At 33.4% G+C, this 24,907-nt stretch overlaps 1 protein-coding gene across 1 annotated transcript; it reads left to right on the forward strand.

The window, feature by feature from the left end:
* The first annotated feature begins 1,707 nt into the window (after nucleotides 1–1,707).
* KDELR2 (KDEL endoplasmic reticulum protein retention receptor 2) lies at nucleotides 1,708–24,852 on the forward strand. Its single transcript, XM_074281043.1, has 5 exons — nucleotides 1,708–2,359; nucleotides 16,418–16,518; nucleotides 18,888–19,046; nucleotides 21,683–21,935; nucleotides 22,660–24,852. Exons 1-5 carry the CDS (start codon nucleotides 2,269–2,271, stop codon nucleotides 22,692–22,694), a joined length of 639 nt encoding a protein of 212 aa, XP_074137144.1. The 5' UTR covers nucleotides 1,708–2,268; the 3' UTR covers nucleotides 22,695–24,852.
* Nucleotides 24,853–24,907: the final 55 nt, after the last annotated feature.

Genomic DNA, 24,907 nt, shown 5'->3' on the forward strand with positions numbered 1-24,907 from the left:
TTGTCAAAATTAGTGATAATAATAATACTTATACTTTTATGAGGACTGGGAAAAGAAAACTAAAATATGTACTTTCTTTCTCAACTCATCTTAACTATATTTTATGAAGACAGCGTGTTTTTATGTAGAACAGATGTAGGAAGACCTTGTCCCTTTCAAGAACACTGTGATATACGGGTCTTTGATGTTCCGGATCATTTAAAAGAAAAGTACATGAATTGTGTATAAGCAAAGATATATATACATACCTCTTTCGCTGTGGGGAAAATAGCAGTTGTATAAGATCCTCCAATATGAGGACTTAACTCTGAGAAAGCAGATAGTATTTCCTTAACTTTGTTTTCCCCAATTCCTTCTACAATGTTCTGCACATAGTAGATATTTAATAAATGCGTGTTTAAATTTGTTACAATGTTCAACATTGAAAGATTAATGTGAAATTAACATTTTGTTGTTGGTAATTAAAAAAATAATTAAATTTACTCTTCTTACATAAACATTGAAATGCTTTTCTTTTTTAAATGTTAAAAAGGGTAACTGTCTTCTCACACTCTAAGACTGCTTAATTGTGCCCATCTCTAAGTGCTCAGAAGCTTTTTCATGAAAAAAGAAAAAAAAAGTGTATAAATATTTCCTTTCCTGATGCAATAAGGAATGTAACTTTCACTGGAGTTCCAAGGACCTGAGTTCAAATCCCTGTTCAAACACTTGCTGTTTGTGTGGAGTTGGGACACTTAAGTCAGTTAACCTCCTAAACCCATCATCTGTAAATTAAAGAGGGTGGATTAGATGGTCTCAGAGTTTCCTTCTGGTTCTAGACCTCTAATTCTAAGAAATCATCTTTAATTGATAGTCTTAGAAAACTGACTGTGGCATGGAGAAATTACATGAAATACTCAGTAACGCATAGCTAGTATGTGCCCAGAGGCAGAAAATGAACCCACGATAGGATCAGAAAGTTTTCGGTGAAATCCTGTTTCTGACATGTTCTTGTGTGACAGCGCTGAAGTCCCTGTGGACTTAATGAAGGAGGTTGGCTTACATTAGCAAATTTTCATCTTTTTTGTGTTGTGTATCCTTTGGCAAACTGATGAAGACTATGGACCTTTTCCCATACTGAGTTTTAAAAAATTCATATGGAAGAAAATAGAATTTTATCTGTGCTAATTGTTTCCACCATTACACTATAAGCTTGCTCTTTGAAATTCTGGTCTATCTTTTACCTTTTTTTATATCTGCATTTCTTAACACAATATCTAGCTCACAGAAGGGACTTAATATTTCTTGACTTCTCAATTTCAGTTTGAATAATAAAAATAAAGATGCATTTTTTCCCACTCAAGTTCACAGACCCTCTGAAATCTATTCATGAACTCCAAGTATTCAAGCTTCCAGCTTGAATCCCCCTTAAGAAATTATGCTCTTTTGATCTAGATCTTTCTGACTCAGGTGAGTCTCTATGCCAGGCCTCCTTTTAAATAAAATTAATATTACCTGATTTTATTTATATTTAAAAAAAACTTTATTTAATGAACTTTGAATTCCAAATTCTCTCCCTTGTCCAAACCCTCCCCCCCCATTGAGAAGACAAGCAATAAATCAATTATAAAATGTGTTTTCACGCCTGCTGCCGTTCTTTAAGGCTGACTAGAAAGTACTCTTACTTTCTACTCAGCCAAAAAAGAATTTTGCCGGGTACTGATTATTGCACAAGGCACTTTGACAGGTAGAAAGAAGTTCCCTGCCCCCATGTAGTTTACAATACAGAACAGGATATCAAAACCCCTTTCAAGACTCTTCAAAACATCATAGAATACAAGCGAAAAAGTCCTCGGTTTATGAGCCAAATGATACCAGACTTCATGCCCTGCTCTGCCATAAAACCGAAAGGATGCGAACGCTAAGAGCTCAAAGTATTCCCGACCCAAAGGAGGAGGATGCAAGAGCTCCCGGGACACTCTTTCTGCGCAAGCGCCCTCTTTGTGGGAGATTTCCCTTTAAGGGGTGTGACTTTGGGATGCTAGAGGGCGTGGTCTCAGGAGACAGGGGCGGGGCCTATTCTCCTTTCCCAGACTACACTGGGCGCGGCGCTGGCTGTTCGGCCACGTCCCCGGGCCACGTCGCTCCTTCATCTCGCCATTTTCGCCGCTTTCTTTAGGGGCAGCAGCTAAACCGCCGCCGCCTCCGCCTCCTTTCCCAGTCCCTCCAGTCGCCACCGCGCTCCCTCTCAGCCCGCCCCCGGCTTTGCCTGCTCCTGCCGCCGCCGCCATGAACATCTTCCGGCTGACCGGGGACCTGTCCCACCTGGCGGCCATCATCATCCTGCTGCTGAAGATCTGGAAGACCCGCTCCTGCGCGGGTGAGGGAGGCCCCGGGGGGCCGGGAGCGGCCTCCTGATGCTCCGGGGGCGGGGTGGGCGGCCGCAGCCGGGTCGGTTGGCGGTTCCTCTTTGCTTTGGACCCCGGGTCTTTCTTGCACTTTTCCGCCCACCTTGGACCGGGTAGTGGGGAGCTTCCCTGGGCTGTCTCCCCTCCGCCGACCTCTCTCTCCCTCCCAAAGGACTTCTCTTGCTCTTTGCCCCTTCCCAAAACCGCGGGGAAGACGTGGCCCCCGTCGTACTTGTGCGCGGCCCCGGCCTCCTGGGCTCCCCCGAGCTGTCTCATCCTTTGCAGCTCATGGGGCCGTCCCCACCTCCTTTCCCCTGCGAGGCGAGGCTCTGGGCCGCTTGGCTGCCTGGGTGGGAAGGGCCAGGTTTCATGCAAGTCCTGGGTGAAGTGCTCGGGTTACTTTCAGGAAAGTCTCTGTTGCATAGAAGCCAAGGCTGTGCAGTAATCTGTGCACCTAGGAGGGAAAGAAAGTTCGGGTGCTTAGTCCTTCCAGCACCTCAGCCTGATGCTGGTAGCTCCCGAGTCTTTCCTGAGGGAGTACCAGGTGATGGGGCGGGGGGGGGGGGGGGGGGGGGGGGGGCGGAGGGAGTAGAGGAAAGTTCAGCCTGGGAAAATTACCTAGAGAAAGTAGCTTCTGCACACTTTACAAGTGGCTAAACTTTTTTGCAGAACGTGTAGATAGATGTCGAAGCGCTCAATTAATCTCAGATGCTGTGCTCAGAGTTTGGGGAGTGAAGTTACAAATCTAGCTGATTCTGCACTTTGCAGGCCTTTGCCTGTTTGAATAGTTGAAACTTCGGAAATTAAGCATCCAGGGCTTTTCTCCCCATAAATTTTCATGTCTTTCTATTGTGCAAGTGAACGGATAGTGATTTTCATTTGGGAGGATTCAGAGTTAGAGAAGTTTTAAGTATCTGGGTTCAAAATTGTGAATCAATGAATCCGTTGGAAGGATGGGCACTCGATTGCATTTCCTGGCCCCATCTGACGTGGCAGCTATTTGAAGGTGTGGTGGATTCAGTAGCAATCACTGGATGCTGCTGGAAGAGGTCATGATATCGGAGTCCCTGCTGGTTTCAAGGACTTAGTACTTACCTTTTGGGTTGAGATAAAAACTAATAAACTCAGTTTCAGAATTTCTGTGAATGAAGCTTGACAATCATGTGCAAAAATACTCAGTTTATGTGAGTAGGGGTCAACAGACAGACCTTGTATAAATTTGCTATCCTTTTGCTTTATGGATTAAACTAGATTTTATATACACCCTCGTGTAAGAATTGACTTTACTAAAGTTAGTTTTTTATTAATTTTTATATTTAATCCATAGAACATAGTGCTCTATTGTATCATTTTCACTTTGCGAAGTCACCAAATATCTAGTCCCATCCCTTAAACTTGATAAATTTTGTGAAGACAATATTTGAAAGACTTATTCCTTGCCATACCAATTGAGGTGTGAAGAAATTTGAAGTCAGCCCTAGAAACTGAAGGACTCTTTGTATTTTTTTTTAAAAAGTAAGAAGTTTATAACATATAATTATCAAGAGTCTGGGGCAGCTAGGTGGCGCAGTGGATAGATCACCAGCCTTGAATTCAGGGGGACCTGAGTTCAAATGTGGTCTCAGACACTTAACACTTCCTAGCCTTAACCCCAGCCTCGGGGGGAAAAAAATGGTTCATAATTATCAAGAGTCATTGAACTTTTGACAAATGCTGTACATTTTTTTTTTTTTCAGAAAGTAATATACTCTCAGTATTGTGGATGAGGCAATGAAAAATGGACTTCAACATGATACTCAGGACCACAGTGTTGTGTTTTTTTTTTTAATTCATCTTTACCTCATTTTCTCCTTATTCCCCAAAATATACTAATAATTAATTTATTTGAAATTCTGCTATGAGCAACTTCATCAAATAAAAGGAGAATCATGAATCAGGAAATGGGGGGGGGGAAGTATGTGACTAACCAAAATAGATTTTACAGAGTCCATGAAAATTTATCCATGTTACTCATAGGAGAGCTTTTTCAGCTACCATATAAAAACCACTTACACTTATAGATAATTTTAATAAGATTCATCTAGTTTCCAGCTTCACAGAAGAAAAGAAACAGTAGTTTCTCACTGTCATTCTCACTGAGGGCAGTGATAATTAACAACTGTCAAGAGAAAGATAGAAAATACAGCTAAGAAAATTTTTAGTAGTTGGAGGGACTTTTAATTTAAAGAAAGACATACTTAGACGCCTCAATAATTAGCAAATATTTTAATGCAGCAGAATAGAAGTATACACTTGCAAACCTTGAGTTACCAAGAAATGATGTCTATATTAGATATATTCTGAAAATCCTGCAAGTGTGTAATACTTTTTGGAAACATTTTTATCCAATATAATTTAAAAAGTTTTCATAGTTTAAACTATCCAGAATATTTGGTTACCCATAAATGACTCATATTCCTGCTTTCCTCTTTATATTTATACTAATACATTGGTATATGAATCATAAAATGTTAGCATAAGCATTAGGTCTTAAAGAAAGATTCTGAATTCTTTTTTTTTTTTTTTGACTCCATCAAGTGTATATTTAGTCTTCTCTTTCATGTGAAGAAAAAAAAGAGAGAGACTTGTGATTTACTATTACATACTTCAGATTTCTCTTCCAAAATACAGAAGGCCTTCAAAGTAAGGAGGGGTCTATTTATATAATTTGTAAATGTTCATGTTAGACTAAAAAATAATAAATAGGAGTTTTAGGCTTAGAAAAATTTAGGGATTAGGAAACTTTATAGTTCTTTAAAGGAAACTTGGATTAGTTTAGAAGATTCAGAGTTTTTCCCCACTTCTTCCAGAATTCATTGTTTTCATTTAATAGGTTGGGAATTTAGGAAAATGTCAAATGTATTATATGTTTTTTGTTGTTTTTGCAAGTGTTAACATACAGTGTTAGTGCAGAACTAAGCCATTTTCTGTTATAAATCTTTTTGGAAGACTAAGTATACAATATGGATTCTCACACTTGAAATGTATTAGGTAATCTTCTGATCATTTTAAATCTTTAATGTGAGTTTCTTGGTTGATTTAAAAAATATCAAATTTTATTACATGATTTCCTATGTGAACAAAAAGCTGAATTGCAATTTTTTGTTATCCTAATATAAAGGTTTAAAAATTATTTAGCTTCTCTTTTAAAAGTAAACATTTTACATAGTATATTTCTCAGATGAGTCAGAGGAGACAGTTTCATGTTTTGGTTCTTTTGAAAGTTCTGATATCTAGACTAAATGTTGGAATTCTGGCATCTATTCAATGTTCATCCTTGATAAGCTATTTAAGTTACTTCAAAATCACTATTTTTCACAAATAGTGTGAGAAAAAATACTGCTTTCACAAGTGTTAAAAGTAAAGAAAACCTTTGTGTTTTTCTTGTATAAACAATCCAATAGCTGCTATTTTTTGGACTGTCTAATCAAAACTAGGTTGTTTGAAAGACTTTCTTTTTGCTTAGCTTTTTCTTGTTTGTGCCTATTATTGGTGTATTAAAAATAGGAACAAAAATTCATCATTGTTATAAACTTTTGGTATCATAAAATGTTGAATTTAAACTTAATGATGTGTTGAAAATCTCATAGTAAATTTTTTTGTTTTTTTAACATTTTTTATTAATTTTATAATTTTTAACATTTTTTTGACAGTACATATGCAGACAATTTTTTTTTACAACATTATCCCTTGTACTCCCTTCTGTTCCAAATTTTTCCCCTCCTTGTCTCATAGTAAATTAACAGGTCAATAAAATGAATGAAATATCTTTATTTGATAACCTATTTTATCAATTTGTGTTCACTTAGTGACAGATTATTAAGATCTTCTTTATTTTTTATAAGATAGCTGAGCTTTTATGAGTTGAGGTCTACAATATTAAGAATCTGCTTGTGATTTCACAGACTGTGGATTCCATTATTCCACAAAGTATTAATTGGATGGAGCCTCATAAACCATCTAGAACAATTTATACCTGAACCAGAAAAGTCTGTACAACACACACAAGTAATCATCTAGTTGTTGCTTGAAGATGCCTAGTGTTACTTGTTAACTTCCAAGATGGCATATTTCTTTCTTGGATAACTAATCATTAGGCATTTTTTCCCATAACTGAAGTCTAAAACTGTTTATAACTTCTGCTTTTTTCTTCTAGCCAAACAGGAGTCTGTTTTTTCCATCCTATAACATCCCTTAAACACTTGAAAACAAGTGTTCCTCCTTATTGGCTGTTTCTTCTTAAGCTAAAAATTCCCAATTCATTCAGCAGATCTTCAGGTGACATGAACTTAAAGACTTTAACCATTCTTGCTGCCCTCTCTGAGACTTTTATCAATAACCTAATGTGGTGCTCAAAATTGAACTCTGTATTCCAGATATGATCTAAATGAGCAAATAGGACCACCACCTTCCTAGTCTTATAGGCATTATTCTCTTTAATATAACCTAAGTTTGTATTCATTTATCTAGATTGGTCTGGAGACTGGACTTAAGATTTCATTATCAAAGGGCTACTTCCATACCCCCTTGAGGAAATTCTCTTAATTATTGGTTGGTACTTTCTTAGCAATTTTATAATAAAGGATCCCTGGAAGTTTCAGATTGATTTTTTTTTTTTTTTTTCCCTGAGGCTGGGGTTAAGTGACTTAGGGTCACACAGCTAGTGTTAAGTGTCTGAGACCAGATTTGAACTTGTGTCCTCCTGAATTCAAGGCTGGTGCTCTATCCACTACGCCATTTAGCTGCCCCCAGATTGATATTTAAAATAACCACATATACACACAAATTAACATTATCAATGTTGTATTTTATCCTTATTTTTGTTGTTACATTTTAATCTGGTTCCAGACCTCAAGTTTGACATCTCATGTCCTAAAGCAGCACTTCCTAAACTTTTTCCACTTGTGACCCCTTTTCACCGAAGAAATTTTTATGTGATCCCAGTTAAGTAGGTACATATAATAATTATGCAAATCAAATATTTACTGATAATAAATTAGTTTTACAACCCCCACATTTGGTTTTGATGTCCTCTATGGGATCTCAAACCATAACTGAAGAAGCTGGGCCCTAAAGCACTGAAAAGTCAAGTGACTTGCCCAGGATTATAAAGCACAAAGTGGCACTTGAATTTAAGTAATCATTACTTTGGATTGGCTCTCTATCCATGCCACTCTATTAAACTGCTATCTAACCATACTTCTTTCATTGTGTATTGATGAACTTGCTTTTTTTGTACCTAAAATGTGGGACTTTATATTTGTCCCTATAATTTTATTAGATTTATGAAGATCTTTTTTAGCTCCTAGGATGCAATGTATGCTAATCCCTTCTAATTTGGTGTTCTCTCTAAATTAGATGAATATGCTATCAATGTCTTTAAGTGATTCATTAAAATGTTAAACTACATAGGGCAAATACAGATTTCCTCTGGTGTTCTACTAGATCTTGCAGGTTGACACAAAACCTTTAATGAATGACCATTCTTTGGGTGCAGCCATTTAACCAGTTCCCAGTCTTAACTGTGTTTTTTGTCCTTTGTCCAATACACATCTCTCTGTGTTTTCACTAGATTAGCTTGAAAGCCTTTGTCAAATGTTTTGCTCACATTAGCAATCTCTGTGTAAAAATTCACATCATAAAAAACAATTTACATGAGCATAGGTGGAAGTGATTTTCTGACCTATGGTTGGGGGAAAATTCATAACCAAACATGAAATTTCTCTGTTTAAAATTTAGTTTGATTTCTAGATGCTTTTAGGTAGCATTCTGACACTTTAGATTTGAAGGCTATGTGGTGTGGTAGAAAGAGCACAAACTTTTTAACTTATGTTTCTTATTTATACTATTATCCTGGTGTATATTATTCTTCTGGTTCTGCTTTTTTATTTTTTAATTCACAGCAGTCTTCTCACAGCCTTCCAAGATTAACTATTTATGTTTTTTTTTGTCATCTTTGATGGTTATGAAGTGAAATTTCAGATATATATGTATATAATATGTATATTTATCATTAATAGTTTTTATTTACCAGATATATGCATGGGTAATTTTACAACATTGACAATTGCCAAACCTTTTGTTCTAATTTTTCCCTCCCTTCCCCCCCATGACAGGTTGGCCAATACATGTTAAATATGTTAAAGTATAAATTAAATACAATTTATGTATACATGTCCAAACAGTTGTTTTGCTGAACAAAAAGAATCAGACTTTGAAATAGTGTACAATTAGCCTGTGAAGAAAATCAGAAATGCAGGCAGACAAAATTAGAGGGATTGGGAATTTTATGTAGTGGTTCATAGTCATCTCCCAGAGTTCTTTTGCCGGGTGTAGCTGGTTCAGTTCATTACTGCTCTATTGGAATTGATTTGGTTCATCTCATTTTTGAAAATGGCCACATCCATCAGAATTGATCATCATATAGTATTGTTGTTGAAGTATACAACAATCTCCTGGTCCTACTCATTTCACTCAGCATCAGTTCATGTAAGTCTTCAGAGATATTTTAATATGCATTTCTCTTAGTGATTTAGGGTTTTCGCAGATTTTCTTAGAGAACTTTATATCCCCCCCTTTCCCCTTATCCTATTCTACCTTGCAGTATACTTGTATGCATGCTGTATCCTAACTTGAACATTATAATTACTTTATTATTATTATTATTATTATTATTATTATTATTATTATTATTATAAGTACTTTAGGGGGAGCAGGTTCTATGTTGGGGTTTTTCCTTTGTATTGTCAGATCCTAGTTCAGTACGTAGAATATAGTAGACACTTAAATAAGTAGATAAATAATTGGACTATTTTTCATTTTTTAAGATTTACAAATTTCTTTACATGTTATCTTCTATGATCCTCGCAAAAAACACTGAAATAGATGCTCTTAATTTCTCCATTTTGCTGATGAAAAAACAGAGAAGTTGAATAACTTGCCTAGATTCACATAGTTAGTTATATACTATGTTAGATCTTCCTGGCTCATAAGTTTAGTTTTCTATCCATTATGCCACCTGCCTCTATGTGTGTTTTCAATCAAATTAGATTCATAGAGGCACATCCTTTATGCATGTTTGGACTTTAAGCTTTTATAAAATGAGAAAATAGATGTATATTAGTAGATAGTTACTGATAGTTTCCCAGTCTCCCATTTTGGAAGTATAGATGCTATTGGTTGATTATCTTTTCCATTCTTGGTCCTGAAATAATACGTTTTCCAATTTAGATTTTATCACCTTGTTGTACAATATTTCCAATATTGTCATGTATGTTAAAAAAAATGTAGCTTTAGAATTTGAACTGCTGTTATGTAACTAGAGGGTCAATTCCCATGTCCAATCAATCTGAACCAGACTAAAGTGTAATTGAGCAATAAATAAAAATACAATACAACATCAGTGTTAAAGTGTGGTCTTCTAGATCAATATGCAGCTGTCAGCAAGGATCTGTTTCTATTTGAGTTTACTACCACTGATGGAAATCACTGCTGTTAGAAACATAGAAGTAGGGTGGGACACAAGGTTTTATCATGTACTCTGTAGCTTTTTATAATCCTGGATATTTTGCTCTTAATTAGCATTTTCAACATTTATAAAGGACTTTTTGCAATAGCTTGTAGTTTTTATAATATTTGGGGAAACATTGATCAGATGTTCTAGCAATAAGGTGGCTTGGTCTGCAAATACTAAATTCATTCCCATATAAGATGATCTTAAGTAAAAAGTCTGCTTTTGAAAGAAGATAATTTATTTTAATTTAGAAGAAAAATATAGTCTCATATTTTTTGGTCTTTCTGTTGTATCTCCCATCCTATTAATGTTGGTTCTTCCTTTCTAAAGTTTCAGTTTTTGAAATCAGATATCTATAATTATTGCTAACTTAACTCAAAAAAGGATCTGTAGTGACATTTGATATAAATGAGAGTTCTTATATTTCAGATCTGAGAATGAGGCACATTGTATTGGGAGGAAGGGGACATTTGGGGTTAAGTGCCTAGGCTCACAGAAATAGCAAGTGTTAAATGTCTGAGGACAGATTTGAAATCTGGTCTTCCTGACTCCAGGGCCTTTATCCACTGTGCCCCAAAGCACATTATATTTTTTAAATGTTTGTTTTCATATTAAAAACAAATAAAATGTACTTTATGTTTTGATTACTACAGGGATTTGAATATTTTTGCATCAGTTTTTTTAGTATTGCAAGATAATCTTCTACCTTAGGTATAGTTTAGAAATTGTGCCCACCTTTGTCTATTGTCATCAGAAGCTTTGAGCTTTTCCCATGCCACATATTTAATTGAATTTAAATGTTGAGGAATGAAGGATATTAAAATATAGGCATTTATTTTTTAAAAATTTGTTTTAGGGTGCCATTCATTCTATGTATATGCTACCACCACCACTATCCCTTACATGTTAAGTTCTAGGCAGTTTTAGGCCTCCTTTTTACTCAGTATTCTGGCTTTGATACCTTTTCTCTCTTCTTTGGAATAATGATTTCTCTAGGTATTTGCATCATAATCAACAGATATTTGTTGAATAACTACACACAAGGCTGAATGAATAATTGTTTTCACCAGATACAAATACCTACCATAGGTTCATAAATAATGCAAACATTTACTTTATTTAGTATATAATGTGCATTTAGAGTTTTGATTAGTATTGTTGCAGAACTAATTTTCCTAGTGGTATATAAAGGATGTTATTCATGTTCTAAAGAAAATTATAATCTTATTTTCTATCAAAAATATTGGGAACAAATTTAATGTACAATATAACCAAATTTCTTATGCTGTTATTTTTAATGCAAATTTTATAATGCAAAATTTTTGTCAAATTTTATTTAACCCCACAAAAGATCATTGGTATTTTAAATTTCTTTTCTTTTCTTTTCTTTTTTCCCCCTCTGAGGCTGGGGTTAAGTAACTTGCCCAGGATCACACTGCTAGGAAGTATTAAGTGTCTGAGACCAGATTTGAACTTGGGTCCTTCTGAATTCAAGGCTGGTGCTCTATCCACTGTGCCACCTGGCTGCCCCCTGGTATTTTAAATTTCAAAATTGATTTGGATTTGACAAGGTAATTGCACCTTAACATGGAAAATTAATTACTTTAAAATTCATATAAATACTTTAGGGAGTAAATTTAATTTAATTGTTGCTATTAAATTGTGGCTTGCATGAAATAACTATTTGCTGACATCTTTGGAATGTCTCATTGACAGAAAACAATGCTTTAACTTTTTTTTTAGGAATTGCTCTAACCTACCATATTCCTTCCCTAGAGAGAGTTTCTTTCCTTATTTCCCTCCAGAGAATCTCAGCTATGTCCCTATACTTTTTATGACTACTTAATGTACTTTTTTTTTTTTTTTTTTTTTTTTTTTTTTTGGTGAGATGAAAAACCTATTAGCCATCAGCTGGTTAGCTGGTCATTCTTGGCAGATGAAGAAATTCAAACAAAGTTCTTAAAAAAAAAAAAAAAGATATAATACTGTATATAAAATTACTAGAAATTTTCGGTAGTTTTATGAGCTCTTTAGAGAATGCCTGATGCAAAGTCCACACCTCTTCCATTCATGATTAGGTCAGATCATTACTACTACCACCATTACTATTGCTACTTCTTCCTTCTCCTATATTCTAAAGGCTGACTTCTCATTAATTCTTTGACTCAGAAATTAATGCAGACTACTTTCACTTAAGTTACTCTTCACAGAATAAATAGGGTTGAAGGTAGAGAATTTCAGATTAGCATACCCAGATGTAACTCTTCAAATAACTGATACCCAGAAGTAATACTATATCTGCTGATAGTTGCAAAACCACAAAATATAAGACAGTTATAAATGGGACTATTAGACTATGAAATATTTTGAAATTTTTTTCCAGAAAGTTATGTTGGGCATCTTTCCCTACCCCAATTTGGTAGTATAAGAAGTTAAGGTTTTCCTCATTTGAAAACTAAAAAGAGGTTTTCAAGAATGTATATGCTTCAAAAACTCCAGAGGAAAGAAAGTATTTTATAGCAAATCCTGGAAAACCTCTTCCTTTTAAAATTAGAGATTAATTTTAATATTAAATTTATTTTAATATTTAATTAAATATTAATTTATAAAATAATGCAAAATGAACAAAGTCAAAGTAGAATGGTATACCCACTGATAATATGAGGAAAATGAATGTGAATGTATGAAAAAAAAGAATCATAAATAGAACTGAAGGAAAATTGAAAATTTTAATATTAAAATTTAATTTCCCCCCCCTGAGGGTGGGGTTAAGTGACTTGCCCAGGGTCACACAGCTAGAAAGTGTTAAGTGTCTGAGACCAGATTTGAACTCGGTCCTCCTGAATTCAAGGCTGGTGCTCTATCCACTGCGCCACCTAATGATAAAATTAATTAGAAACTCTAAATAGAATCTTTCTGGAAAGCAATCTGATAACATATTAGAGGTTACCTTGCAAAAATAATTCCTTTTGACTCACTAATTTCTTTATTAGGATTACTCTCTGAATTATCACAAACTTTAAGTAGAGCTAACTGTTCAAAGATTTTCATAATGGCATATATTGCCACTAAAACTAAAATAAATTTAAATATCCTTCAGTATAATCATTGATGTATTGGAATCCAGTAAGGCAATTAAGTTGGGAAAAGTATGAAGAACAACAGTTATTGCATTTATTTATCCTATTTATCACCTGTGAAGTGTAACTTAAATGAAAGTAGTCTACCTTAATTTCTGAGTCAAAGAATTAATGAGAAGTCAGAATGGAGCTTTTAGTATATAGGAGAAAGAAGTAGTAACAGTAATGGTAATAGTCATAATAATGATCTGACCTAATCATGAATAGGGAGAGGTGTTGGACTTAGCATCAGGCACTCTCTGAAGAGCTCATAAATGCAACAAATTGTTGCATGAATGCAACAAAATTTGAAACGAATTTTATAAAATAATGCAAAATGAACAAAGTCAAAGTAGAAGAATGGTATACCCACTGATAATATGAGGAAAATGAATGTGAGTGTATGAAAAAAAAAGAATCATAAATAGAACTGAAGGAAAAATTGAAAAATGTTTTGCTATTTTATGCATTATAATTTAGATATAAGTAATTATTAAGTAACTAGATACCGATATTTGAATTTCTAATAAAACATTTAATTTTGTAACATAAATGAGTGGTGTTACATTTCTCTTTTGCTTTTAAATGCTTTCGTTTTATTCTTTGCCCTTGATTCTATTGTTGAGACTGCACTTCATATTATAATTCTATGTTTCCCCTCAGATTATTTTGTAGTTAATTTTCTAGGTACTTATTGTTTCTACCAGTAGAATGTAAGCTTTCTGAGGGTAAGGGCTGTTTCAATTTGTCTTGGTGTTCCAGTGCCTACCATTAAGCCTTTAAAAGTGAGCTTAAAAAATGCTTACTGAATGAGAAATTTGAAAAGGGAAAAAAAATATCTTCGGAGAGATGGCAAGGAATGCTTATGAATTGACCTTAGAAAGGAAGTAGGAATTTTAAACAGATGAGAAAATTTAGTGGATTGGTTTCACTTCTAGGCTTGAGGTACGGCAATGATTTGATGTTTTGAGGGATAGGACAGTTTTAGCTCTCTCCTGTTGTCTTCCCATGACTCTAAAGTAACAATTTAGTTAATTTTTATCTTCTCTTAAACATTGTAATTATTTCTTCTACCAAGGAAGAAAATAAATGAATTTCTTAACTCCTTTAAAAAAAAAAAAAGACTTCGTAAAATAGCTTTATAACTAGGAAGTGGTATTCAAAAGATTTGTTAAACTGTGTCTTTTACTAAGACTAGGTAAATATTGGCCTGTGAAAATAGGTATAAATGTGATAGAAATATCTAAACCCAAATTAGATATTTGGTAAAGGAAGAAAAGGGGCAAATATGTAGAAAATAAACTTAGTTGGGATATTTTCTTATATAGAAAAAGCTAGAACATGATGACATTATTGTATGTATGGCACAGTTTCATATGTTGATAACATGATGAAGTCAATATTTTCCGGCTCCTAAGGCCTTTGTTATCCATATTTTGTTCATCAATTGATGTATTCAGTTAATAGCATTCATCTTAGTACTTTGCCAGGAGGAAAGAAAGTGACAGGCTGAGTTTGTGTGAAACAATCTCTTTTCCTCACCAATAAATAAACACTTCCCACTATGCTAGAGACTAGGCAGTGATCTTTTCATTATTACCTTCTGAAATTTGGGGAAAAGAGACAATGTGGTGTTGTAGGAAGAAAAAAACAAATATGTCATCAAATATGTCATTGACTTGTACAAGTCAGACTTCTTTGGGTTTTAGTTTTTTAATAAAATAGAATTCAACTTGATTTCTAAGTTTCCTATTAGTTCTGATTTTCCAATACTGATGATCCTTGTGAATGAGATAACCCTAGTATTGTGCTTTTTATAATACTACTCTACAGTAGTTGTATTTATGTTGAAATCCTATGTGTAATTTTTTTTTGTTACATAAATGTCAAATTATAGGTATCTAAAGATCACAATGTTTGAATTGCTAATAACTCACATTTACATAGCACTCAAGATATATAAATGTTTTTTCTTATAACAGTTCTCTTCCCTAGGTAGTAAAAACATCATTTCCACTTTGCAAAAGAAATAGTTTGAGATGGCATTTATTTTTGGATTTCCTGACATCAGGTCCAGCATTTTTTCCCTTTCTACCATGCTGTCTCTAGTGTTACTACTAATATACAATATGTACTTTTTCATATGAATCTTGTTGGATAGCAAACAGATTAGATAATTAGCATAACTATTACCTTTCAATTCTGGATAACTGTGTTTCTCTCCCCCCCCCCCCCCCTTTTTATTTGACTTCGAATTTCATTGCTGTAGGGAACTTCCAGTGAACAGCTCTTGTCTACCAAAGCAGTTGTGCAACTGCTCTGTAACTTACAATCTTAGAAAGCTCTCTAGGGTACTAAGAGATTAAATGATTGGCCCTTTAGGGTCACACAGCCAAAAGGTTCTCAATTCTGAGGCTTATTTGCTACCAACTATATAATGCTGGCATATCTGGCTGTCACTTATATCTTGCTGTCTGCACTGTTTGACAGTTTTTGTAACTCCAAAGAACTATAACATAGTCATTAGAGTTAGAGAGGTGAGAACAAGCATACTAGAACTTACAAATCCAAATGAGTGTTTTCCTTATTTCAAAGTGATTCCCTTGGGAAACTATTTGCTTATTACAATGCTGTCACTTTTAGTTTATCTGTAGGGATATACTGTGTCTTAAAAACTAATTTGTAAGCCATAGAATAAAACTTACTTTATTTTATAAGCACCTTTCATTTTTTACTCTTTCTTGTTTGTCTGCATCATTTACCATACTTGAGTCCAAATGAGTTCTTGTTTCTGAAAATAAAATCTAGCTTTAAAGGAGCATATTTGCTAGTATTATGGAAGAGAATATTCAAAAAATATTCTTAACAATGAAAACATCATTTGAAATAAATATGTCCCTTCCTTTTTTACTTTGAAAAAAAAGAAGTCGGGAGGATCTGAGTTCAGATCCTAGCTGTGTGGCCCAGGGCAAGTCACTTAACCCCAATTGCCTCAGCAAAAAAAAAAAAAAGAAGAAGAAGAAGAAGAAAGAAAGAAAAAACAGGATTTTCATTTGGAGATTATTATATCAGAGTCAAGCTAAGAGATACCATGAATAGAGCACTAACCCTGTAGTCAGGGAGACCTGAGTTCAAATCAGCCTCACACAGACACTGTGTGATCTTGAGCAAATCACTTAACTACTGTTTGTCTCAACTTAAGTCATATTACTTTATATACTTTTTATTCCTGGAATATCACTTATTTAGGTTTTTTTTTTTCTTTTTCTATTCTTATGTGAACCCAACTCACAGATTCACTTGGAGATATTTTAAAGCATATTTTTTTCTTATAATAATACTTCTTTCTGCTCCTTTAGGTATTTCTGGGAAGAGCCAGCTTCTGTTTGCACTTGTCTTCACAACTCGTTACCTGGATCTCTTCACTTCATTTATTTCACTGTATAATACATCTATGAAGGTATAATATGCCAATTAACAGTGCTTGTTGCAGCCATAATTCTTTTGTATTTTTGTTTAACTCTAATGGGGTATTGTGCAGAAAATGCTTTTATGAATTTTAAAATATTTTACATGAATGCTATTATTTACCAGTGTAATTAATAAAAAAGCTGCAAGCATAAGACCATTCTTAAATATTCTTTTATGACTTGGACAAAGTATAACTAGAAGTTGATAAAATGTATATGGATATTTGATTTCTATTTTAGAGAAAATAAGTAGTAGTTAAAATGCATTGAACTTTCATTGCAGGTTCTCAAAAAATTATAAACTTTTAAAGTTTCTAGTTGCCCTCTGTGTAAAAAAAGCAATTATTAAACTTTGTATTTTTAATTCAGAGGGAAATTAGTTTGTGTAAGGAACCCAAGAAGAATAAATAACAAAGAATTGAAATCAGAATTTATTTGCACTTTCAAACTGTGCTAATATGTGCAGACTCTATTCCAATTTCTTCTTCCTTCAGTTTCTTCGTTGAATAAGTAGATCCCATAAATCTTGAATGTGCTTTTCTTGTTTCATTCTATTTTTTTGTTGTTGTTCCCAAAGTATGACTAACTTCAGCATCACAAGATTTGAGGCATATGTAAGATTGTCAGGGACTTCTAACCTTTAAAAAAAAAACCTCATTGTTCTAAGTACAGCCTTTTCCAAATTTAAATGTTTATGGGTAAGATTTTTGTGCCAAAAGTACTAGTTTCAATTAGAATTCTGCTTAATAGAAGGAAATAAGAGTCTTATTCTCGTATACAAGGAATTCAAAAGAATAAAAATAAGACTTTATAGATAATTGTGCATCAAGTAAAACATGGCTTTATTTTCACTATTTGCTAATAAACTTTACTGATAAACTTACATTAGAAACTCCAGATAATCAAGGACAGTTCTTTATGACTAAAGAATTTAATATTCCCATGTTCAATTATTTGGAATTGCTATCACTCAGTAGAAAAAGAGTATACAGATCCCACCAGATATCAGAATTCACAATCTTATGCTAATGGTTTGTATTTCCATCCAAAAAACACCACCATTATAGCGTTTCTTCCAATCAGCCATTTGTTGTTGGATGTAAGATGTATTTTCATTCAGATTCATAGATAGTATGATTCCATTTTAACTACCATTAGGAAAAAAAAGATTTAACAATGGCTGACATTTATATTGCACATCAAGGTTTATACAGTCCTTTGCATAATTGCCTTTTTTGATTTATACGATCTTGTGAAGGAAGAATTATACATATTATTATCCCCATCTTATAGGAGAGGCATTAAAGTGACTTGCTCATGATCATACAATCAATAAAAATAAAAGTTGGAGGTAGGATTCAAACTCAGGTATCTCTTGACTTAAGTCCAATACTTTTTCTACCATATCTCTACTTCCTGAATAGTAGAATAGTATTGATTGTTCATTCTGCCCTGCCTAGGGTATCCCAAGTTCAAAATCACATTTGAATTTTTGCCTGGCTTAACCAATTTGAGTATATTTTATTTTAAGTAAAACCAATTATAATTTGTTCTTAATATTTACAAATGTTAAAAATTATGTCCACTGAATTTCTTAAATGCGGCCTTATTTAATATGGAGATAATGCTAGGTTCTCAAAGGCTATTCACAAAGCTAAGATCTAATAGGTATTACCAAAATAGAAAAAAAAAGATTGAGTAAAAGTCCATGGATAGACTAAATGTCCATCAGGTAAATTCAGAAGAATTCATCATCACCACAGCAATTCTTGAAAGACCATCTGCTAAATCTTAGGGAAAATACAATTTCCCCTCTAGAGGAAGCACTTATACTAATAAAATCAGAAATCTTTCAAATATTCAACATAAACAATATCTTGCTGGTCTTTTCAGGAGAGGCACATATATGAGAATAAGCAAACAGTATAATTTTCAGGAAAGTGAGCAACTATATAATATACATATATTACACCATTAAGAATGCCCATAGTTATTCACACTATCCACATATGTGATTTAGCTTTACCAAATAAACATTCCCATCACAAGAATCATTTTTGAAAGTCTAGAGTTCAACCAACATATATCATAATTAGTACTAATTAAGATTGATAAGTTTAATATGTAAATTAAATTGTCCATGCTGGGAAAAGAGCAAACCAATAAATGCTTTTCTACTCATTTAAGAATGAACTGGTTTCTAAACTAGATTCAACTTTAAAATTTTTCCTGATATTTTGTAGTTTCAAATTATAGTGAAAAATGCATTTCCTTGTATTACACATATATTTTGTGAAGGGAGGAGTAAACTTACAGAATAAATTAATAATATTCTAATTTTTTACTTTCTGTTTATTAGCTTATCTACATTGCTTGTGCATATGCCACTGTGTACTTAATCTACATGAAGTTTAAGGCTACGTATGATGGAAACCACGATACATTCCGAGTGGAGTTTCTCGTCGTCCCTGTTGGAGGACTCTCATTTCTAGTCAATCATGATTTCTCTCCACTTGAGGTTAGTTAAAATATTGTTGGGAACTTTACGGGGAGGTCTAGGGAGGGAAGATTGACTAAGGAAAGGGATGATTTTAAGATGATACATATATTTTCCCTTAAACCAGTGATTGTGGGAATTTGTTATTGAATAAAAAATATATCCAAAGTTCAAGAGTAAAGTGAATCTTGTGGTTTTTTTTTCCTTTAAATTATTGCCTTTTATTTTTGTATCATTCATTTCAGAATGTATATTTTCTTCATCTCCTACCTAGCTCATTTTCCATTGTAACAAAGATTTAAAAGAAATTATTTTGTTTTCTAATATATGTTGTGAACAAAACCAGAATCTCATTATCTTGATTCACATGCTACCTATTGTATGCATTTGTGGATACTATTTGAAAGAAATGATTTTTTTTTAAATAATAGCTTTTTATTTTTCTTATTATTATAGCTTTTTTATTATCAAAACATATGCATGGGTAAATTTTCAATATTGATCCTTGCAAACACTTCTGGTCCAACTTTTCCCCTCCTTCCCTCCACCCCCTCCCCTAGATGGCAGGTAGTCCCATACATGTTAAACATATTAAAGTATATGTTAAATACAATATATGTGTACATATTTATACAGTTATCTTGTTGCACAAGAAAAATTTAGAAAGGTAAAAATAACCTGGGAAGAAAATTAAAATGCAAGCAAACAGCAACATAAAGAGTGCAAATGCTATGTTGTGGTCCACACTTATTTCCCAGTGTTCTTTCACTGGGTATAGCTGGTTCTATTTTCATTGTTGAACAAATAGAACTGATTTGGTTCATCTCATTGTTGAAGATAGCCACTTCCATCAGAATTGATCCTCAAATAGTATTGTTGTTGAAGTGTATAATGATCTCCTGGTTCTGCTTATTTCACTTAGCATCAGTTCATGTAAGTCTCTACAGGCCTTTCTGAAATCATCCTGTTGGTCATTTCTTATAGAACAGTAATATTACATAACATTCATATACCGTAATTTACTCAGCTATTCTCCGATTTATAGGCATCCATTCAATTTCCAGTTTCTCGCCACTATGAAAAGGGCTGCCACAAACGTTTTTGCATATACAGATCCCTTTCTCTTCTTTAATATTTCTTTGAGATATATAGCTTTACATTTTTCAAAATACATGCAAAGATAGTTTTCAATATTAACCTATGTAAAATCTTGCATTCCGTATTTTTCTCTTTCTCTTCCTCTCCATAGACACAAGTAATCCAATATAGGTTAAACATGTGCAGTTCTTCTATATTTCCACATTTATCATGCTGCACAAGAAAAGTCAGATCAAAAAAGAGAAAAAAAAACCAAAAAACAAGGAAGCAAACAACAACAAAAAAGTGAAAATACTATATTGTGATCCATGTTCAATCCCCACAGTCCTCTTTCTGGAGGCAGATAACTCTCTTCGTCACAGATCTATTGGAATTGGCCTGAATCACTTCATTGTTGAAAAAAGCAAAGTCCATCTTATTGCTGTGTACAATGTTATTTTGGTTCTATTCACTTCATTTAGTGTCAGTTCATGTAAGTCTTTCCAGGCCTCTCCAAAATCATCCTGCTGATAGTTTCTTGTAGAATAATATTCCATTACATTCATTTCCAAAACTTATTCAGCCATTCCCCAACTGATGGGCATCCAACTCACTTTCCAAATCCTTGCCTCTACAAAAAGAGCTGCTACAAACCTTTTTGCACGTGTGGGTTCTTTTCCCTTTTTTATGATCTCTTAGAGACACAGGCCCAGTAGAAACACTGCTGGATCAAAGGGTATGCACATTTTGATAGCTCTTTGGGCATAGTTCCAAATTGTTCTTCAGAATGATTGGATCAGTTCACAATTCCACCAACAATATATTAGTGTCCCAGTTTCCCCACATCCCCTCCAGCTTTTTTCATTGTCTTTTACTGTCATCTTAATCAATCTGAGAGGTGTGAAGTGGTACCTCAGAATTGAAAGCCATAATTTCTCTTCAACATCTTACAGTATTCTTTAATGTAAACAATACTGCATACTAATACTGTTCTGTAAATTGTTCACAATAAAGAGTATCTCTTAGAAATAACTTTCTAACCATTCAAAATGTAAGAATATTTTATATTGTTATGCTTCTGTTGTTTGATAGGTAATTTGATTCTGTTAATAGTTTAAGAACAGTATTAAAACTTTTTTGATTGTCAAGTTATATGAAGTACCATATTTTAACATAAAGTTCATGTAAGAGAACTATATACATTTTTTGATTTGTATATAAATGCTAAAGATTTTTTTAAATGAATTTGGGTTGTTAAGTTGAGAAAAAGAAAATCTAGGCTAACCCATATAGAAAAGTAGCAAAAGAGAAGTTTTGGGAAGTAATGTATGTGATCAAGAATGGGGGAAAACTGATTATTATTTCATATTGCCAACATAAAAGGCTGACTCCTCCTTACAGATCCATTAAGTGTAGAAAATTGGTGGTATTTTATGTAAGAAATTACAATGGTTAGTGCAGAATCACAACCAAAGAAGTAGAATTCATCTATTGTAATTCTTCATCTGAGGCAGAAATTTATAAAGCATAGGTGCCTTTCCTGTTTTGTGGTGATAATTAGTCTACTACTTACTTTACAGATCTTGTGGACCTTCTCAATCTACCTTGAATCAGTTGCCATCCTCCCACAACTCTTTATGATCAGCAAAACCGGGGAAGCCGAGACCATCACCACTCATTATCTTTTCTTCCTTGGTCTATACCGTGCCTTGTATCTAATTAATTGGGTTTGGCGCTACTATTTTGAGGGTTTCTTTGACCTCATAGCTGTTGTTGCTGGTGTGGTCCAGACTATTCTCTACTGTGACTTCTTCTATTTGTATGTTACAAAAGGTAAGAATTGTGGAGTATCTCGTATATTCAACTATTTATAAATGCAATCTAAGGGAATACGCTTTAACTTATGGATGACATTGGAGGAAGAACAGTCCTCTTGGGAAAACCTGTATTCAAGTCCCATTTCTGAAATCTACTAACTTTGTGACTCTCTCAGATAATTTTATCTCTCAATCTCTGAGGCACTTCTGAGACGATAACATGCAAAGCACTTGCTGATGTGAATTGATAGTTTCTTCCTCAGTAGTTCCCTACATCAGTGAGGTCAAAGGATTGGTTCTGGAATAGGCAGAGACAACATCTCTATCAGATACTCTCACTCTCTGAATGTTTTATAAATTCTTAAAGTTTGAATCCAGTTTTTGGATTAGTTTGAAAGAGGGAATATTTTTGGTGAGTGGATTCTAATCCTTGGGAAAGTTAAGACATGACAAGAAAAGAGTGGGTATCAAGATAAAGTATCTTAAACAGACATTTCTGACTGTTATTCAAAGTCAGTGTATAATCAAGTAAAGTTCCTATTTCATACTCTGATATTAAAAGTGCTTGGTTAATTGACTCTAGTTATAATAAGCCTGTTTTTCTTCTGTATGCTATATAAGGTGTAATCAATATGTAATACATTTTCAAGTGTTTAGGGATGAAGACAAATGAAAATAGAGAACCCTATCATCTCAATATTGTAACATTTTCTTATTATTTTTCTTCTCTTTCTTCCCAGTACTCAAGGGAAAGAAGCTCAGTTTGCCAGCATAAGTGCCAAAGACCATCGCCAGCATCTGTCCTTCAGGATGTTTGGACAGAATTCTTATCACAAACAAAGGCATAAGATGCTTGAGACAGAAAATCAGAAACTCAACTTTTTTATTGCAGATAGTCATCAGCGGCTCTGTAAGAACACAGAGGAAAAGTAAACCAGCGGATTTCTGTTTTATGCATCTTGCCTTATCTTTTTTTTATTACTATGTACAAAGATTTTTTTACATAAAGAAACTTAATGCTGTATTAATAAATTCAGTGTGTAGTTTCAATTGGAGTAGTTCCAAAAGTGAGGTTTTTGTGAGGTTGTTTACAACCAGGAATAAGTGCAAACTTTTTTATTTTCAAGAATTCTTTGAAATTGCTAACTTTGTGTCTACAATGAAATTGTGCTACTTGGCAGTTGGTAGATCATATATTTTTCCTTCAATTCCACTTGCATTCCACTATATTTATTTTTGCCAAAAGATGAATTATATTTGTTAATTGAAGTCTGAGATACCAACATGGAAAGTGAGACGCGTTATGTTCAGTATCTCTTATATCACCTAATGTGAAAAAATCCCTTGGAAATGACAGCTGTACCATTTAAAGTTGACAAGGATAAATTGATTTCTAGGTATGTATTTTTCATTACCAAAAAAAAAAACAAAAAAAACTTAAGTTGTGACTGGAGAGAACAATCTAGTATTGGAGCCATCAAAGGCGCTGCTTTGATGAGAAAAGACTATTTAGCTCCTAAATTTAAATTGGTAGTGGTTCTTAATTATTTGGTTTGTGATACATATATCTGTTCTTCATTTGGCGGATTGAGATAGGAAGCATATTAATAATATTGAATATAAAATGCTCCTAAACTTTATTATTGCACCTCTACAGAATGGACTGTTAATTGTTGATTGTAGTAATCTATAGGCAGCCCATTTTAAATGTTCTCTATGTTTATAAAGAGCATAAAGTAAGTATTCCCAAATGAATATTTTTACAAGTAATATCCATATTCAGATTCATTCAATATCGTTCAATATTGAGGGATTAGTTATGATTTACAGTTGTGTTTTTAAATTGACAGCACCAATTATCATTCTTTATAATGACTTTTTTTTTTTTTTTAACTGAGCTGTTGCATGATTTATCCTGTGTTACCATCCAAAATAAACATTTTATGAAACACAGAATAAACTGTCTTTGTTTATGAATTAAACTTTTGGAGCATCCTGTTTATATGAATTTAAGTTGTTTTTGTTTTTGTTTTTGTTTTTTTTTTTTTAATTTGCAACAAAAGCTCTCATGGTGTGAACACTTAAAGACCATTTAATAATTATACTTGCTTTTTCTATTTTGCAAAAATCCTAGATTTGTTTCCTTCTGATTTGCTGTTGTATTTTGGCATTGCTTCATTTTGATTTATACAAAAGTTGGTGTTAGATTTTTATGTGATGCACCATAAATGTTATAAGTGTTGAATACTAACAGTACTTAACTACAAGAAGGACATAGTTTTGCCTTCTGCACTAAAATTATTTAGGGGAATATGCTGATTGGGTTTTACTTTGTTTAATGGTTCTTTTAGTGTCACTAAACTAGCAGAGCAGCTGCTTAGTTATGAATCTCATACCTTTTTGCTCCTCTACATTGTTTTTTTCCTTCTCCCTTTTGTATGACAGTTCTTTTTCCTGCTTTCCAGCTTTTTTTTTCTTTCTTGTGTTGTTTTTTCCATCTTCCTTGGAGTGATTCTGAGAGGATAGGAAAGAAGCGAAAGAATATGATATATGTTTAACAGAATATCATATATTCACTATGAAATAATTCATCTGTTTTCTGCATCATAAGTCAAAAAAAGAAATGGAAATAAGCAAAAATAAAAATATTTGAAACTTTGGTTAGTAAGTGAACTTATTTTGAAAATTAAAATTCCCATTTTGTGATTTATTATAATGGAATGACTATTTTAGTTACTGTTCCCAGGCTGCAATAAAATTAGCTAAGATTGGAATAACATTTTTCAAATAAATGTGTTTGGGTTGGGATGAAAGCTGGGGAAGAATTCTCATTCACATTGGAAATTTAATGCATCTTCTGTGATATATCTTCTTAAGCACTATGTTAAAATAGCTACCTTGCCCTACTGAATAAAGTTTATCAGGTAACGTAATACTCTCTCATTGCCAAAGTGTTTTTGTCTTCTTTTAAATACATAAATAAACAAA

This window comes from Sminthopsis crassicaudata, chromosome 1, assembly GCF_048593235.1.
Source record: "Sminthopsis crassicaudata isolate SCR6 chromosome 1, ASM4859323v1, whole genome shotgun sequence".
Lineage (NCBI taxonomy): Eukaryota > Metazoa > Chordata > Mammalia > Dasyuromorphia > Dasyuridae > Sminthopsis > Sminthopsis crassicaudata.

Excerpts from the sequence above, each read along its gene's own strand:
- KDELR2 (XM_074281043.1), top strand. The coding sequence starts at position 2,269 with ATGAACATCTTCCGGCTGACCGGGGACCTGTCCCACCTGGCGGCCATC. Across the intron at positions 16,519-18,887 it reads TGTATAATACATCTATGAAG|CTTATCTACATTGCTTGTGC; the intron begins GTATAATATGCC and ends TCTGTTTATTAG. Across the intron at positions 21,936-22,659 it reads CTATTTGTATGTTACAAAAG|TACTCAAGGGAAAGAAGCTC; the intron begins GTAAGAATTGTG and ends CTTTCTTCCCAG.